The 18931-nt window shown below is 39.6% G+C and overlaps 1 protein-coding gene and 1 pseudogene across 6 annotated transcripts in view; both read right to left on the reverse strand.

Annotated features, from left to right (window-relative positions):
* Positions 1-18931, reverse strand: part of GRAMD1C (GRAM domain containing 1C) — a 111300-nt gene that overhangs the window by 19115 nt on the left and 73254 nt on the right. For all 6 annotated transcript variants that reach the window (XM_035274132.3, XM_035274131.3, XM_078352140.1 and 3 more), the window contains one exon: positions 8424-8561. In XM_035274132.3, coding sequence (XP_035130023.2) covers positions 8424-8561 — 138 coding nt within the window. The remainder of the gene's footprint in view (positions 1-8423; positions 8562-18931) is intronic.
* Positions 4074-5206, reverse strand: LOC144579606 (vacuolar protein sorting-associated protein 26A pseudogene; annotated as a pseudogene).

Here is an 18931-nt window from a genome sequence, read left to right on the forward strand (position 1 = left end):
GCTAGAGTGCCCAGTCAAGTGGTCTCACTTCTGCCTCAACTATGTGGGCAGGCACAACCCTGTGTTCCCCTGGGAAGTGCCCAGATGGCAGAATAGGTGACCATATCCAGTTCCACAGCTCCTAGCCAAGCAGGAAGTGCAGGCTTGAGTGATGCCTAAGAATAGAAAAGCCTCACTCTCAGATCACTGAGAGAGGTGAGATGCCTGGGTTTGTAAGCCAGTGGAGGGGCAGAGTATAATTCTTGCTGCAGGGTTGACCTGGCAAGTATATGGCCTGTCTGTCAACCATGGCCCCTGCTTAAAACAGTCCCATGGTCCAGAACATCCAACCAAAGAAACACAGGCACAGAGCCAGTCGAAGGGGGCTCTTCCAAGACCCAAGAGCTGACTATGGGAGAGGGTCATCACTCTCCCTTCTCACCCCAGAGCACTACTGCCAACGATGCCAAAGCACAGGTAAGTCGTGCGGCAGAGTTAAGAGCCTATCTGCCAGCTAATACTCTTAAACACTACTTATTGGATCACAGCCCACAACACAACACCAACATATTTAGCCAGTATACAGCACCTGTGAAAACAAAGGTAACACTTGTGAAAACAAAGGGCTCCCACCAGTGCCCTGCCCCAGCCAATGCACAAGCACCCCACCATGCCATCATGGCTGCTGGCATTCATGAGCAAGCACAGATCCCACTGCCACCACCCTAATGAAGCGCTTTGGCCAGCACCCCCCATTGGAGTACGTGGCCAGTGGGACTAGGAACACCTCCACACCTCCAATGCAACAGATTTCTAACCTCGAAGGGCCAGAGAACAAAGCCGGGGGCATGCAAAACCATGTCCTCTAACTCTACCCCCGCAGTGGGGGGTATGCCATACAGTCCAGGAGTTCTGAGCTGAGCCTGGGCCCCCTGAAATCTTCCAGAAGTAAGGCCAGTCAACTGAACCTACAGTCAAACTTCCATGGGCATCAAAGAAGATAAAAGCAAAAACACCCATCCGAAAGACAGCAGCTTCCAACATTAAAAGAACATCAGTCCATACAGGTGAGAAAGAACCAGTGCAAGAACTCCGGCAACTCAAAAAGCTGGAGTGTCTTCTTACCTCCAAACAACTATACTAGTTCCCCAGCAGTGGTTCTTAACCAGGATGAAATAGAATTCAGAATAGAGATAGCAATGAAAATCATCCAAATTCAGGAGAAACACGAAACCTAATCCAAGAAATCTAAAGAATACAATAAGATGATACAGGAGTTGAAAGACAAAGGCCATTTTAAGAAAGAATCAAACTGATCGGATAGCACTGCAAAACTCACTCTAAGAATTTCATAATACAATTGCAGGTATTAACAGCAGAAAAGAACAAGCTGAGAAAAGAATCTCACAGGTTGAGGGCTGGTTTTCCAAATTAACTGAGACAAAAATAAGGAAAAAAGAATGAACAAAGCCTCTGATAAATATGGGATTATGTAAAGAGATTAAATCTATGCTTCACTGGCATCCTTGAAAGACAGGGCTAGAAAACAAGCAACTTGGAAAATATCTATACCCAACAACATCCAAGCTGAGTGCCAAGCTGAGACTGCAATTCCATTCATTATAGCAAAAACAAACAAACAAAAAAAGTAAAATACCTAGAAATACAGTTAACCAGAGAGGTGAAAGATCTCTACAACAAGAATTACAAAATATTGCTCCAATAAATCAGAGGTGACACAAATGGAAAAACATTCCATGCTAGTGATAGGAAGAATCAATATTGTTAAAATGTTCATACTACCCAAAGCAATTCATAGATTCAATACTATTCCTATCAAACTACCAATGACATTCTTCACAGAATTAGAAAAAAACTATTCTAAAATTCATATGGAACCAAAAAAGAGTCCAATAGCCAAAGCAATACTAAGCAAAAAGAACAAAGCTAGAGGCATCACAATACCCAACTTCAAACTATTCTATAAGACAACCATAACTAAAACAGCATGGTACTGATATGAAAACAGACACATAGACCAATGGAACAGAATAGAGAACCCAGAAATAAAGCCACACACCCACAACCATCTGGTATCAACAAATTTGACAAAAACAAGTAATGGGAAAAGGACTCCCTATTCAATTAATGGTGCTAGGATAACTGGCTACCATATGCAGAAGATTGAAACTAGTCCCCTTCTTTACACCATATATAAAAATCAGCTCAAGATGGATTAAACACTGAAATGTAAAACATACAATTTCTAAACCCTTGAAGAAAATCTAGGAATGGTGGTTCACGCCTGTAATCTCAGCAGTCTAGGAAGCTGAGGCAGGTGAATCACTTGAGCTCAGGAGTTCAAGACCAGCCTGGGAAAGATGGTGAAATCTCATCTCTACAAAAAAGTACAAAAATTAGCCAGGTGTGGTAGTGTGCACCTATAGTCCCAGCTACTTGCAGGGCTGAGGCAGGAGAACTGCTTGAGCCCAGGAGTTTGAGGCTACAGTAAACTATGTCTGCACCACTGCACTCCAGCCTGGGTGACAAAGTAAGACCCTGTCTCAAAAAAGAAAAAGAAAGAAAGAAAGTTTAGAAAATACCATCCTGGACATACACCCTGGCAAAGAATTCATGATGAAGACACCAAAAGCAATTGCAAAAACAAAAAAAAATTTACCAGTAGGACGTAATTAAACTAAAGAGTATCTGCACAGCAAAAGAAACTATCAACAGAGTAAACAGACAACCTACAGAATGGGAGAAAATATTTGCAAACTATGTGTCTGAAAACTGCTCTAACATCCAAAACCTATAAGGAACTTAAACAATTTAACAAGCAAAAAATAAACAACCCAATTAAAAAAGTGGGTAACGGATATGGACACTTTTCAAAAGAAGACATACATCTGGGCAGCAAGCATATGAAAAAATGCTCAACAGCCCTAATCATTAGAGAAAGGCAAATCAAATCACAGTAAGATACTATCTCACATCAGTCAGAATGGCTATTATTAAAAGGCCAAAAAATAACAGATGCTAGTGAGGTTACAGAGAAAAGGAATGCTTATACACTGCTGCTGGGAGTGTAAATTAGTTCAACCATTGCGGAAAGCAGTTTGGCAATTCTCAAAGAACTTAAAAAGGAGCTACCGTTTGACCTGAGAATCCCATTACTGGGTATCTATCCCCAGGAATATAAATTGTTCTACCATAAAGACACATGCACAAGTATATTCACCATAGCACTATTCACAATAGCAAAGACATGCAATGCACAAGAATGTTCACTGCAGCAGTATTCACAACAGCAAAGATGTGCAATCAACCTAGATGCCCATCAATGGTAGAGGGGATAAAGAAAGTATGGTACAAATACACCATGGGATTGTATTCAGTCATAAAAAGGAACAAGATCATGCCCTTTGCAGCAACATGGATGGAGCTGGAGGCCATCATCCTGAGTGAACTACTGCAGTAACAGAAAACTAAATACCACATGTTTTCACTTATAAGTGGGAGATAAACATTGAGTACACATGGCCACAAAGAAAGGAACAATAGACACTGGGGCCTACTTGAGGATGGAGGGTGGAAGGAGGGTAAGGGTTGAAAACTACCTATTGGGTACTATGCTTATTACCTGGGTCATGAAATAATCTGTACGCCAAACTCTCATGACACACAATTTACCTGTATAACAAATCTGTACATGTGCCCCTGAAACTAAAAGATCAAAAACATTTAAAACGTAGTGTCATATAATTGTAAACAATGATTTAAAAGAGCACAGATTTAAAAGACCCCCTGATTTTATTTTTCTCACATGAAAATTTTTAATGTTTATACTGATGCATATCTGAGTGCTTATCATCAAATCAAAGTGTGCAGTATAAAAAAAAGGGAATTTAAGAACATTCCAGTGTTTCAAAGAAAGCACTTTTTAAAATGAATATATATGAAGAACATTTAATTATATCATAAAATAAATGCAGCACTATAAGATAAAGGAAGACTAATATTGAGGTATGGTCTTTTCCTCTCTACAGCTGCAACCATCTTCAACCTGCTGAACTTAACTCAAGGGTTACAGGAATTTTTTGCCCTTTCTTTTTATTTTATCTCCTATTCAGTTCACATTTCAGGCTGTTTAAGCAGATGCCTGTGACTCTGGAGATTCAAATCACTGGTGTAAGTTTGTTCTCTGTTTCCTCAGTTTTCAGAAGCTTTTCTTCATAAAATGATCTCCAGCTTGTTGAAGTACCTTTGGTCTTCCTCATCAACAAACACTAAATTTACTTGCTGAAAATTTTTCATTGTTGGACGTGGGTCATATTCCACTAAAAATAGTCTCATTGGAATCGATTCACCTTCTACTGGTGCACCGTCCATGACTTCATATTCGGTGATTGTTTCTGTTTCTGCTGTGGTACTGGGTCCAATTCCTGTGATCTCTTTTTTGATCAATTGCAACTCCATATGTTGTATTTTTATTCTTACTACTACAAAGTAAAATTTTCAAACAAGTACATGCTTTAAATGATATTTTGATTTATTATATTCAAATTATATGTGTAGACAATCTTCAGTGCCCACTGCCATCTTAATACAGTTGTTAACATCAGGACAGGTGGCAAGCTGATGAACAGTAAGATCATATTCTTTCGCTAAATCTGTCAGTCTTCTTACTATTGTCACTTTAAGAAAATAACAAGTGGACATTGGCACCGATGTAAGATTCATATGGCTTTTCAACTTGCATAAATTCAAAAGCATAACTTCTTGTCTGAGTCAGTTCTCCAGGTAAGGCTAGTTCTTTCACTAGGTTTATAAATTCATGAGCATTACTCTTGTCATTGAAAAGTTCCATTTGACCTACAAATTCAATTCTGATTCCTTGGTGCTCTAGCCTCTATCCAGGTTGCTTAAAGGCTAGGTTTACCTTACCTGAAACAGATTCTCTATCATAAAGAGATAGTGTTTTTCTACTTTGCCATCTTCAGTTTTCATTTCTGTCATTTTCCTGGCTTCCCCATCATTAAAGATAATATGGATCTCACAAATTGGACCCAAAAAGCCTCCAAGAAAACTCATTGTCAGCACTGCCACTATCCCCGCTACTTTTCTCCTCTTCACTCAGGAAAACTCTCAGCCCCCATAATTTGGAAAACTTAGAAGTGGAATTAGATTAAATCCACAAATAATTGATTATTTTTAAAAAATCATTAAATTCTTAATATTTTTAAAAGAAGCCTTTGAAATTCAATCTCAAGAAATGCCAGCTCAGGCATGGTAGCTCACACTTGCCCAGCACTTTTAAAGGCTGAGGTGAAAGAATCATTTGAGGCCAGGAGTACAAGACCAGCCTGGGCAACATAGGGAGACCCTGTCTCTACAAAAACTGTTTTAAAATTGGCCTGCCATGGTGGTACGTGCCTTTGGTCCCAGCTACTGAGGCTGAGGTAGGAGGATCACTTGATCCCAGCAGGTGGAGGCTACAGTGAACTGTGATTGCACCACTGCGCTCCAGCCTGGGCAACACAGAGAGACCTTGTCTAAAAAAAAAGAAAGAAAGAAATATAACTTTGGTTACTAGGTAATAAGTCAGAGGATAGCTGTATGCTTTGCAGTAAGGATTAGATTCTCTTTTGCGGTAAAGCTTCAGACTAATTCTAGGTCTAACCAGCAATGTGCTTATAACTGTTTAGATTTAGAATTAGCTGGAAGCCTTTGCTTTGCAAAGCCATTTATAACATCAGACAGTCAATATAATCATTGATATTGATGCCAGACATAACAGAAAACAAATGCAGTTGTGTTTCAAACAAAACACTTCATTTATCACCAGCACAGAACAACGTCCTCATTCCTCTTGGGTCTTTTCAGCCATAAAAATGGCAGTGCACCAGTATTAACAGGTCTCCTCTCCGAAAATTAAGGAAAATAATATATCCAGTTCTTCTGAAATACCAAGTTCTCTAGGTAGAAATGACTAACAAGAAAACACAAAATAGATTCAGAAAAGATATAAGAAGTTATTAACTACTGAATAAAGAGGAAGATTTATATCTTAGGTATCCCACATTTTCAAAACTAGAAGAACAGAAAAAATAATTTTTTTAATTACAAAACTCATAATTACAAGACAATAGCTATTGATTGTAATTTCTTTGCTACTCTATCATCAATAAGAACAAAATTGAGTTTGGTTCCTAGTATTCGTAACAATTATATCATCTATGAATATATAATTATGTTTAGACCAGGCACAATGGCTCATGCCCGTAATCCCAGCTCTTTGGGAGGCCAAGGTGGGTGGATCACCTGAGCTCAGGAGTTTGAGACCAGCCTGGAGCAACATAGCAAGACCCTATCTCTACCAAAAAAAAAAAAAGAAAGAAAGAAAATAAAAAAGCCGAGCATGGTGGTGCATGCCTGTAATCCCAGCTACTCAGGAGGCTGAGGCAGGAAATCCATCTGAGCCCAGTAGGCAGAGGCTGCAGTGAGCTGAGATTGCACCACCGACCCTGTCTCAAAAAAAAATATATATATATATATATATATTTATATATCTTTTTACATAAAAGTTTCAAATAAAGGAATAACATCTAATGGTCAATAAAATACTTAGATTATAAAGTGGTTTATTCCTGTAATTTTAGTACTTTGGGAGGCTGAGGTGGGTAGATTGCTTGAGCCCAGGAGTGTGAGATCTGCCTGGCCAACATGCAAAACCCCTCTACTAAAAAAATACAAAAATTAGCTAGGTGTGGTGGCACATGCCTGCAATCCCAGCTACTCAGGAGGCTGAGGCACAAGATTGCTTGAACCTGGGAGGCAGAGGTTGCAGTGAGCCAAGATCCACCCCTTCACTCCAGCCTGGGTGACAGAGTAAAACTCTGCCAAAAATAAATAAATAAATAAATAAATAAATACATAATTTGACTATAGAATAACTTTCTCTTTGACTATGTCAAATGACTCACTTTATATGAATCTCTGCTGCTGTTGCATTCTAATTTTATGTAGCAGGCTAAATCACATGCTCCCAATGTTAATGAAATATTGAAAACATTTAGGATAAATTCAGTTTCAAACTAACAATAAGCTTATCAGAGATGTTTACCAAAATAAAACATTATTTATTTATTTAGAGACAGGGTTTCACTCTCACTCAGGCTGAAGTGCAGTAGCACAGTCTTGGCTTACTGCAACCTCCAACTCCCAGGCTCAAGGGATCCTGCCACCTCCGCCTCCCAAGTAGCTGAGACTACGGGTGTGAACCACCATGCCCAGTTAATTTTGTATTTTTGGTAGAGACGGCTTTCACATATTGTCCAGGCTGGTCTCAAACTCCTGGGCTCGAGCAATTCACCCGCCACAGCCTCCCAAAGTGCTGAGATTACAGGCATGAGCCGCCATGCCCAGCCCCAAAATAAAACTTTTTAACACATAATCAATGAAATCCTTTTCATGAGGATTTAACCATTAATTTCCAATTAAGAAATTTAACAAGTTTCTTAAATTGAACTTTTAAAAGAATATTCATTGAAGTAGTCATGGATATAGCAATCTCAAGTGTATAGCTCCATGATTTCACAAGGGGAACACATATATGTACCACCACTCCGATCAGGATACAGAACTTATACAAGCATCCCAAAAGCTCCCTCCCAGCTTTACCTATCTGACTCTCCACAACAGTAAGCTCTATGCTGACTTTATGTCCATAAATTTGTTTAGCCTGGTTTTTACCTTTATATAAAGAAATAATGTAGCATGTACTCTTTTGTATCTGGCTTTTTTTCCTCAACATTGGATCTGTGAGATCTACTCATATGGTTATAAGTATCAGTACTTTGCATTTTGTTCGTTATTGCAAAGATTCTTTTGTGGGAACATACACAATCTGTTTATCCTTTCTGTTACTGATGGACACTTGAACTGTTTTGAGTTTGGGGCCATCATAAATAATGTTGCTATGAGCACTGTAGTACATCATTCAGAGCACAAATGTACCAATTTCTGATGAATATATATCTAGGAGTGAGACTGAGTCATAGAGAATTAATAGCTTTAGTAGTTACTGCCAAGCTGGTTGGCAAAGTGGTTGTTGCAATTTACACACCACCAAAATTCAGTTGTTTCACATGAAACCATTTTGAATTGAGTTCAACCCAACCAAATTAGTACCTTAATGAATAAATATACTTTTGGTTTTCAAAGGTCTGAACTTAATTGTTGGAACCATGTGCCTAATTAAACAATTATACTGTTCACATGTGAATTTAACCAAACGTTTGAATACCAGTTTATATACTGCCAAAATAAATAAAAGTCTAATTCTTCCTCCTCATAACATAAATCAGTTTATATAGGCTCAACTTTCTACGAATAATAGCATTCTCCCAAATTTATCATTAGGTAAGAACACAAGGACTAACCTATTATATTTCTAGAACTGGCAAATTTCTCCATAAAGCGTGAACTGGTAAAGAGCAATTCAAACATCCTCTCAGAACTGATATGAAAAACACGGTTGATAAAAAGTCTTCCATGAAGATCTCTCTCAGGAACATTTTCTGGAAAAGCAAAAACACAAACCAAAAGAGGAGAAATCAAAGAAACGTAAGTTTAAAGTTTTAGGGGGTTTTGTATGGGATTTTCTTTGTACTGTTTAATTTTTGGCATAAAATCATTTTTAAATATGATTACAATGATGAGAACATTTCAGGACACTATTAAAACTCCAAATAAGAATTAAATATATACATAGGAACTAACTGTAACTATGCATAACAATGTATAGTTTTAACTAAACTACATATAATCAATATTTTCAACTGTCAAATCCCAGAAGATATAGAAATATTTAACTTGAATGATATCAAACACCCATAATATATCACTCAAAAGAATCTTTCAGGCCTGGTATGGTGCTTCAAGCCTGTAATCCCAGCACTTTGGAAGACCAAGGAGGGTGGATCACGAGGTCAGGAGTTCAAGACCAGCCTGGCCAACATGGTGAAACCCCATCTCTACTAAAAATACAAAAATTAGCTGGACATGTTGACACATGCCTGTAATCCTAGCTACTCAGGAGGCTGAGGCAGGAGAATTGCTTGAATAACCAGGAGGCAGAGGTTGCAGGAAGCCGAGATCCTGCCACTGCACTGCAGCCTGGGCAACAGAGCGAGACTCCATCTCAAATATATATATATATATATATTTCAAAAGGGACAAGGACAATATAAAGACACATAAGATAGTATCTACCATAGCAATTAGCAAGTTCTACCTCTGAATGCTCATATATTCAGTAAATATTAATTTATCAATGGCTATAATATCTGCTGTACTTAGTTTACAGCCCAAATAATGTTTCAACTTAATGTTCACTTCAAAGACAAGAATGACTGTATTCACAACCTATTTTCAACACCACACATTGAAAGAACTAAGAAATCCTTCTGAAAAGTATTCATCAAAGCTAAGTAACGCCCAGGGAAATATTACATTTTTTTCTGGGAGCTGGATAATCATCACGATGTTGAAAACTACTAGTGACAAATGAAGAAGTGGTATCTTGCTCACCTCTTCTCATATGCCCTGGAAATGTTATATAAAATAGCTCACACTTACATAATACTTACTGTATGTTAGACATTGTGCTACATATCTTACAAGTATTGATTCATCTTATCCTCACTGCAATGCCATAAGTGGTATTATCATTTCCAGATGAGGAAACTGAGTCACAGAAATAATTGCCAAGGCTCTATGGCTAGTGAGTGACTGACCTGGAATTTGAACCCACTCCAGCTCCAGAGCACACAAACTTAACATCTATTTTATACTGACAGAAGGAATTTAACTTAGAAGAATCAAACAGAAAAGAAAAAAATACCTAGGAACAGGAGCCTGGTATAATAAAGAAAGTAGCATAAAGCAATTCAATATGAAATTGTAATGATTTCAGGACCAGGATTACTTACTATATTTCAAGGATTATGCCCCATTAATACAGAATAAAAACTGCTACAAAACTCCCCATCTTTCAGAAATCAAGCTCTAAGAATGATCTGGGTAAAGCATCTGTCAATATTAGTCAGGTTAAATCTAAGGGCAATGGTCTATGGGTCAGAAAAACTCTTCAAGCTCTGGCTTCATCCCTGACTACTGCTATTTATCCCTCATTGAATGATTTGTGTCTCTCTATTTTGCTAGAGGCAAAAAGGAATATCAGATACATATTGATTTGCTTCTCCCTTCAACAATACTCTATGTAGGCAAAAACGACTGCAATTTCAAATAATGGCTCCTTCAGCATAGAAATGAATCACAAAACCAGGCAATTTTGCTAAACTTTGTGAAGTAACTTTCCAATTAGGCTTGGGAAACAGCTTTTTCTGACATAGAAGTATTATATGTTCATTGTAAAAATAATTCAAATATTCACAAAGAATGAAAACAACTAAAGGTGATTCTGTTGATGTTGCTCATTTCCTTCACAGAACCTATCCTGACTTGTAATCACACTTTTCTTGGTTTATCGGCTTTCTTTCTCCTGCTCACTGTGATAGATCAACATACAATCACTTTAAATAAATCGATGTTGGTTCAAAGTGATCTGCAATCTCCCTTGCTCCCTCTCAACCCACACACACATCCCCAGTCTCCTGGGATGGTTTACTTTTTGTGACTTTTTCAATTATCGCTTCAGTTCATTGACTTCAACCATTTTTTATAACTTCATAACTTTAAAAAAGTAAAAAATAGATTCATGATTTTGCTCATTTGATACATATGACAAGTTCAAGATTTTGGAACGTGCTTAGGAAAACCAGCAGAAGTACTTGATTCATTACAGAAAAAAAAGAATCATCATACACTTTTACTAAAACTCCACAAACACAGGCCTGAATATTACATATGCTTTCTTACTGCTATAAAGCCAGTCTTTGCAAGAAGCAAAATGTGATCAGAGTTCATGTGCAATAAATAATCTATACACTATTATTCTTTATTTCTAAATAGGCATGATTTTTTATCAGTTTTAATGTTATCCTTTATGCAACTTACAATGTTACTTCTATAGGATTTTTTTTTTTTTTTTTTTTTTTGGAGACAGAGTCTCACTCTTTGGGATTAAAGGTATGTGCCACCACCACCACCCAGCTAATTTTTGTATTTTTAGTAGAGATGGGGTTTCACCATGTTGCCCAGACTGGTCTCAAACTCCTGTCCTCAGGTGACCTGCCTGCCTTGGCCTTCCAAAGTGCTGGGGTGACAAGTGCGAGCCACAGTGCCCCTCTGAAACTACTTTGTAAGGACCATTCTTATAAAAGAAGCAGGTAAGAAAGAGGAAAAAAAAAAATCCTGGTTTTGGTGTTACTTACCTATTTGGCCACTGGGGGCCAGAGTAGCTCTTCCTAAAGTCCTAGGTTCAGGTAGACAGTGTATGACTAATCCCTGCCCTGCTGCATACTAAAGCATGAATGGTAAGGACGCTAATAAAGCCGTCGCTACCCTTGATCTTTCCAAATATCTCCCACTGCACTGACTTCAATAGCAATGATCTTACAACTAAAAAAAAAAAAAGATCCTTAAAATGCCCACTTAATAAGTACAACCACAACAAGCCTCAAGTTATTTGTACTACATTTTCCTTTAAACAACTACTTTTAATTTTATTATTTTTTTGCTTTCTTTCTCTCACTCCTATTGGTGGTTACAAGAAAGTAGCAACAATCATAGTGTTTATAACATATATCCTCAAAACTGAAATATAAAAAGTATTAAATCTTTTTTTTTTTTTTTAAGAGATAGGATCTGGCTCTGTTGCCCAGGCTAGAGTGCAATGGTGCAATTAAAGCTTACTGCAGGGGAGGGGACTCAAGATGGCGCTGTGAGAACAACCCAGGATTGGAGCCCGCGTTGAATTCGCAAACGGTGAGTCAGTGCTGCATTTCCAGACTGATCTTTGTTGCCCACAGAACGGGGAAACTCCCAAGTATAAAAAGACACGGGACGCCAGGCAGTAGGTCTGCCTGGCGAAGCCGGCAGCCGGGGCGGCGGCGGCCGGCCCTACCCAGCAATCCCCACAGGGCGCGCGTGTCCGGGTGCCTTGTTGAACCGGCAACCTGAGACTTGAGAGGGCTGGACTTGAGACTGAACGAGACTTGCACAGTAGCCCAGCCCAGGGGATTGCAGGGACAAATCGCTTGGGCTACCCAGTGGGACGAACAAAACCGCGATTTCAAACTATCCCGGGCAGACTGTCCGAGACGCTCTGTGGGGGAGGGGCGTCCACCACTACGGAGGCAACCTGCCCCAACTGAGATACACGCCCACTGCTGACGCAGCCAGCCGTTGCCGAGGCAACCCGCCCCAACTGAGATACACGCCCACTGCTGACGCAGCCAGCCGTTGCCGAGGCAACCCGTCCCTACTGAGATACACGCCCACTGCTGACGCAGCCTGCCGTTGCTGAGGCAACACGCTACAACGAAGAGACTCCGCCGCAGGGCGTGGCGGAGACCACAGCAGAGCCGGCAGGAACAGCGCGAATCACACAACAGCAGGGCGGAGCCTCGGCAGCCAAACAGTGGCTAGTCTGCCTTCGAGCTGGGCAGGACACCTGATCGGACATCCAAAAATAAAGCCCAAACCCCTCAACACAGAGCATTTGAGAAAAAAAAAAAGGGTTGTTTAATGAGCTGTGTTGCAGCAGAATCAAACATAGCAGCCTAACAGCCCTGAATGAACAACAGAGTGCACAGCTCAGCAATTAAACCCCTATAAAGTACAAACTGTCTCCTCAAGCAGCTCCCTGACCCCTCTATATCCAAAAGACTGTCATTAGGCAGGCATCATTCTGGGACAAAGAGAGCAGAAAAAGAAACTGGTAGCATCCCTCGCTGTGCCACGGCTACTAGAGGTGCACCCCAGACAAGCAGGGTCTGGAGCGGACCTCAACAGTCGTACAGCGAAGGGGCTAGACTGGTAGAAGGAAAACCAAGCAACAGAAATACTTCATCATCAACATTCTGGGTGTCCACTCAGAGACCCAAACGAAAAGTCAGCAACTACGCAGACGACCAGCGGACAAATCCACAAAGATGGGAAGAAACCAGCGCAAAAAGGAGGAAAACACCCGAAACCAGAACACATCGCCTCCTAGAAAGGACCAAGACTCCTCACCAGCAAGGGAACAAAGCTGGACGGAGAATGACTGTGACGAAATGACGGAATTAGACTTCAGAAGATGGATAATGAGAAACTTTTGTGAGCTAAAAGATCATGTATTAAATCAATGCAAAGAAACTAAGAACCTTGAAAAAAGATTTGAAAAAAGATTCGAGGAAATGATAACAAGAATGGATACCTTAGAGAGGAATATGAATGAATTAAAGGAGCTGAAAAACACAATACGAGAACTTTGCGAAGCAAACGCAAGTTTCAATAGCCGAATTGACCAAGCAGAAGAAAGAATATCTGAAGTCGAAGACCAACTCAATGAAATAAAACGAGAAACCAAGATCAGAGAAAAAAGCGCAAAAAGGAATGAACAAAGTCTCCAAGAAATGTGGGACTATGTGAAAAGACCTAACCTACGTTTGATAGGTGTACCAGAAGGGGACGAAGAGAATGAATCCCAGCTGGAAAATACTCTTCAGGACATCATCCAGGAAAATTTCCCCCACCTAGCAAGACAAGCCAACACTCAACTGCAGGAAATACAGAGAACACCACAAAGATATTCCGCAAGAAGAGCAACCCCAAGGCACATAATCGTCAGATTCAACAGGGTTGAAATAAAGGAGAGAATACTAAGGGCAGCCAGAGAGAAAGGTCGGATCACCCACAAAGGGAAGCCCATCAGACTCACAGCAGATCTCTCGGCAGAAACACTACAAGCCAGAAGAGAGTGGGGGCCAATATTCAACATTCTTAAAGAAAAGAACTTTCAACCCAGAATTTCATATCCAGCCAAACTGAGCTTCAGAAGTGAAGGAAGAATAAAATCCTTTGCGAACAAGCAAGTACTCAGAGATTTTGTCACCACCAGGCCTGCTTTACAAGAGCTCCTAAAAGAGGCACTACACATAGAAAGGATCAATCAGTACCAGCCATTCCAAAATCACACTGAATGCTAAAGAGCTTCAACATAATGAAGAATCTACAACAACTAACAGGCAAAACAGCCACTTAGAATCAAAATGGCAGTATCAAATTCACACATAACAATATTAACCCTAAATGTAAATGGACTAAATGCACCAATCAAAAGACACAGACTGGCAAATTGGATAAAAATCCAAAACCCATCAGTGTGCTGTATCCAGGAAACCCATCTCACATGCAAGGATACACAAAGGCTCAAAATAAAGGGATGGAGGAAGATTTACCAAGCTAATGGAAAGCAAAAAAAAGCAGGAGTTGCAATTCTCATCTCTGATAAAATAGACTTTAAAGCAACAAAGATCAAAAGAGACAAAGAAGGCCATTACATAATGGTAAAAGGATCGATACAACAAGAAGAGCTAACGATCCTAAACATATATGGACCCAACACAGGAGCACCCAGATACATAAGGCAAGTTCTTAATGACTTACAGAAGGACTTAGACTCCCACACAATAATAGTGGGAGACTTTAACACTCCACTGTCAATACTAGACAGATCAACCAGACAGAAAATCACCAAGGATACCCAGGGCTTGAACTCAGACCTGGAGCAAGCAAACCTGGTGGACATTTACAGAACTCTTCACCCCAAATCCACAGAATACACATTCTTCTCAGCACCACATCACACCTACTCTAAAATTGACCACATAATTGGAAGTAAAGCACTGCTCAACAAATGCAAAACAACTGAAATCATAACAAACAGCCTCTCAGACCATAGTGCAATCAAGTTAGAACTCAGAATTCAGAAACCGACCCAGAACCGCACAGCTTCATGGAAACTGAACAACTGGCTCTTGAATGTTGACTGGGTAAACAACGAAATGAAGGCAGAAATAAAGAAGTTCTTCGAAACCAATGAGAATGAAGACACAACGTGCCAGAACCTCTGGGACACATTTAAAGCAGTCTCTAGAGGAAAGTATATAGCAATAAGTGCCCATATGAGAAGAATGGAGAGATCCAAAATTGACACCCTATCGTCAAAATTGAAAGAGCTAGAGGAGCAAGATCAAAAAAACTCAAAACCCAGCAGAAGACAAGAAATTACTAAGATCAGAGCTGAGCTGAAGGAGATTGAGACACGAAAAACCCTTCAAAAAATCAATAAATCCAAGAGCTGGTTTTTTGAAAAGATCAACAAAATAGACAGACCACTAGCCAGATTGATTAAAAATAAAAGAGAGAACAACCAAATAGATGCAATAAAAAATGATAAAGGGGAAATCACCACAGATTCCACAGAAATTCAAACCATCATCAGAGAATATTACAAACAACTCTATGCACATAAACTAGTAAACCTGGAAGAAATGGATAAATTCCTGGACTCCTGTGTCCTCCCAAGCCTAAACCAGGAGGAAGCTGAAACTATGAATAGACCAATAACAAGGTCTGAAGTTGAGGCAGCAATTAAGAGCCTACCTCACAAAAAAAGCCCAGGTCCAGATGGGTTCACAGCCGAATTCTACCAGACACACAAGGAGGAGCTGGTACCATTCCTTCTAAAACTATTTCAAACAATCCAAAAAGAGGGAATCCTTCCCAAATCATTTTATGAGACCAACATCATCCTGATACCAAAACCCGGCAGAGACCCAACGAGAAAAGAAAACTTCAGGCCAATATCCATGATGAACATAGATGCAAAAATCTTCAATAAAATATTGGCAAGCCGATTGCAACAGCAAATCAAAAAACTTATTCATCATGATCAAGTAGGATTCATCCCAGGGATGCAAGGCTGGTTCAACATACGCAAGTCTATCAACGTAATTCACCACATAAACAGAACCAAAAACAAAAACCACATGATTATCTCAATTGACGCAGAGAAGGCATTTGACAAAATTCAACAGCCCTTTATGCTAAAAACCCTCAATAAACTCGGTATCGATGGAACGTATCTCAAAGTAATAAAAGCTATTTATGACAAACCAACAGCCAATATCATACTGAATGGGCAAAAACTGGAAGCATTCCCTTTGAAATCTGGTACTAGACAAGGATGCCCTCTCTCACCACTCCTATTCAATATAGTACTGGAAGTTCTAGCCAGAGCAATCAGGCAAGAAAAAGAAATAAAGGGTATTCAAATAGGAAAGGTGGAAGCCAAATTGTCTCTATTTGCAGACGACATGATAGTATACCTAGAAGACCCCATCGCCTCAGCCCAAAAACTCCTGAAACTGATAAACAACTTCAGCAAAGTCTCAGGATATAAAATCAATGTGCAAAAATCACAAGCATTCGTCTACACCAATAACAGACTTAAAGAAAGCCAAATCAAGAGCGAACTGCCATTCGCAATTGCTACAAAAAGAATAAAATACCTTGGAATACAACTCACAAGGAACGTAAGGGACCTCTTCAAGGAGAACTACAAACCACTGCTCAACGAAATCAGAGAGGACACAAACAGATGGAGAAACATTCCATGTTCATGGTTAGGAAGAATTAATATCGTGAAAATGGCTATACTGCCCAAAGTAATTTACAGAATCAATGCTATCCCCATCAAGCTACCATTGACTTTCTTCACAGAACTGGAAAAAACCACCATGAACTTCATATGGAACCAAAAGAGAGCCCGCATAGCCAAGTCAATTCTAAGCAAAAAGAACACAGCGGGGGGCATCACACTACCGGATTTCAAACTATACTACAAGGCTACAGTAATCAAAACAGCATGGTACTGGTACCAAAAGAGAGATATAGACCAATGGAACAAAACAGAGGCACCGGAGGCAACACAACATACATACAACTATACAATCTTTGATAAACCTGACAAAAACAAGCAATGGGGCAAGGATTCCATGTTTAACAAATGGTGTTGGGAAAACTGGCTAGCCATGTGCAGAAAGCAGAAACTGGACCCCTTCCTGACACCTTACACTAAAATTAACTCCAGATGGATTAAAGACTTAAACATAAGACCTGGCACCATAAAAACCCTAGAAGGAAATCTAGGCAAAACTATCCAGGACATAGGAGTAGGCAAGGACTTCATGAACAAAACACCAAGAGCATTGGCAACAAAAGCCAAAATAGACAAATGGGACCTAATGAAACTCCACAGCTTCTGCACGGCAAAAGAAACAGTCACTAGAGTGGATCGGCAACCAACAGAATGGGAAAAAATTTTCGCAGTCTACCCATCTGACAAAGGGCTGATATCCAGAATTTACAAACAACTCAAGCAGATTTACAGGAAAAAAACAAACAAGCCCATTCAAAAGTGGGCAAAGGATATGAACAGATACTTTACGAAAGAAGACATATATGAGGCCAACAATCATATGAAAAAATGCTCATCGTCACTGGTCGTCAGAGAGATGCAAATCAAAACCACATTGAGATACCATCTCACGCCAGTTAGAATGGCGATCATTAAAAAATCTGGAGACAACAGATGCTGGAGAGGATGTGGAGAAAAAGGAACACTTTTACACTGTTGGTGGGAGTGTAAATTAGTTCAACCATTGTGGAAGACAGTGTGGCGATTCCTCAAGGCCTTAGAAATAGAAATTCCATTTGACCCAGCAATCCCATTACTGGGTATATATCCAAAAGACTATAAATCGTTCTACTATAAGGACACATGTACACGAATGTTCATTGCAGCACTGTTTACAATAGCAAAGACCTGGAATCAGCCCAAATGCCCATTGATGATAGACTGGATTGGAAAAATGTGGCACATATACACCATGGAATATTATGCAGCAATCAGAAATGATGAGTTTGTGTCGTTTGTAGGGACATGGATGAATCTGGAAAACATCATCCTCAGCAAACTGACACAAGAACAGAAAATGAAACACCGCATATTCTCACTCATAGGTGGGTGATGAAGAATGAGAACACATGGACACAGAAAGGGGAGTACTAAACACTGGGGTCTATTGGGGGGAAAAGGGGAGGGCCAGTGGGAGGGGGAGGTGGGGAGGGATAGCCTGGGGAGAAATGCCAAATGTGGGTGAAGGGGAGAAGAAAAGCAAAGCACACTGCCATGTGTGTACCTACGCAACTGTCTTGCATGCTCTGCTCATGTACCCCAAAACCTATAATCCAATAAAAAATTAAAAAAAAAAAAAAAAAAAAAAAAAAAAAAAAAAAAAAAAAGAATTATTTTCCAGGTTAAAAAAAAAAAAAAAAAAAAAAAAAAGCTTACTGCAGCCTTGATCTCCTGGGCTCAAGTGATCCTCCTGCTTCAGCCTTCTGAGTAGCTACTTCAGGCATCCTCCACCATGTCCAGCTAATTGTTTTATTTTTTGTAGAGATAGGTCTTGCCCAGACTGGTCTGAAACTCCTTGCCCAAGCAATCCTCCCACCTCAGCCTCTCCAAGTACTGGGATTACAGGCATGAGCCACTGTGTTCAACTAAGAAATACTAAATCTCTGATCTCTTTCTCAAACCTAAAAGCAGTATAATATACACAGTGTATATTTTGGAAGTTTTTAAAGTATGTTTTTAAAAATTAAGTTTTATGTTAAGGAAAACACATTAATATAGTAAACTTACATCTACATAACATGGTTGGGAAATGGGCTTACATTGACTAACAAAATATTTTTGTGTGCCATGTATTATATATAATGCAGTGGAGATGTCTTTTCTTCACTCCTTCCAAGTTTAAGGAGCGCAATTAGGGTAATTCCCAGCCTCTCTCTAACCCTTTAACTCACTCTAACCATAGGAAGTAGATTATTGTTATGGACTGAATGTTTGTGCCCCCCTAGATTCTTCTGTTAA

Source organism: Callithrix jacchus, chromosome 15 (assembly GCF_049354715.1).
Source record: "Callithrix jacchus isolate 240 chromosome 15, calJac240_pri, whole genome shotgun sequence".
In the NCBI taxonomy this organism is placed as follows: Eukaryota; Metazoa; Chordata; class Mammalia; order Primates; family Cebidae; genus Callithrix; species Callithrix jacchus.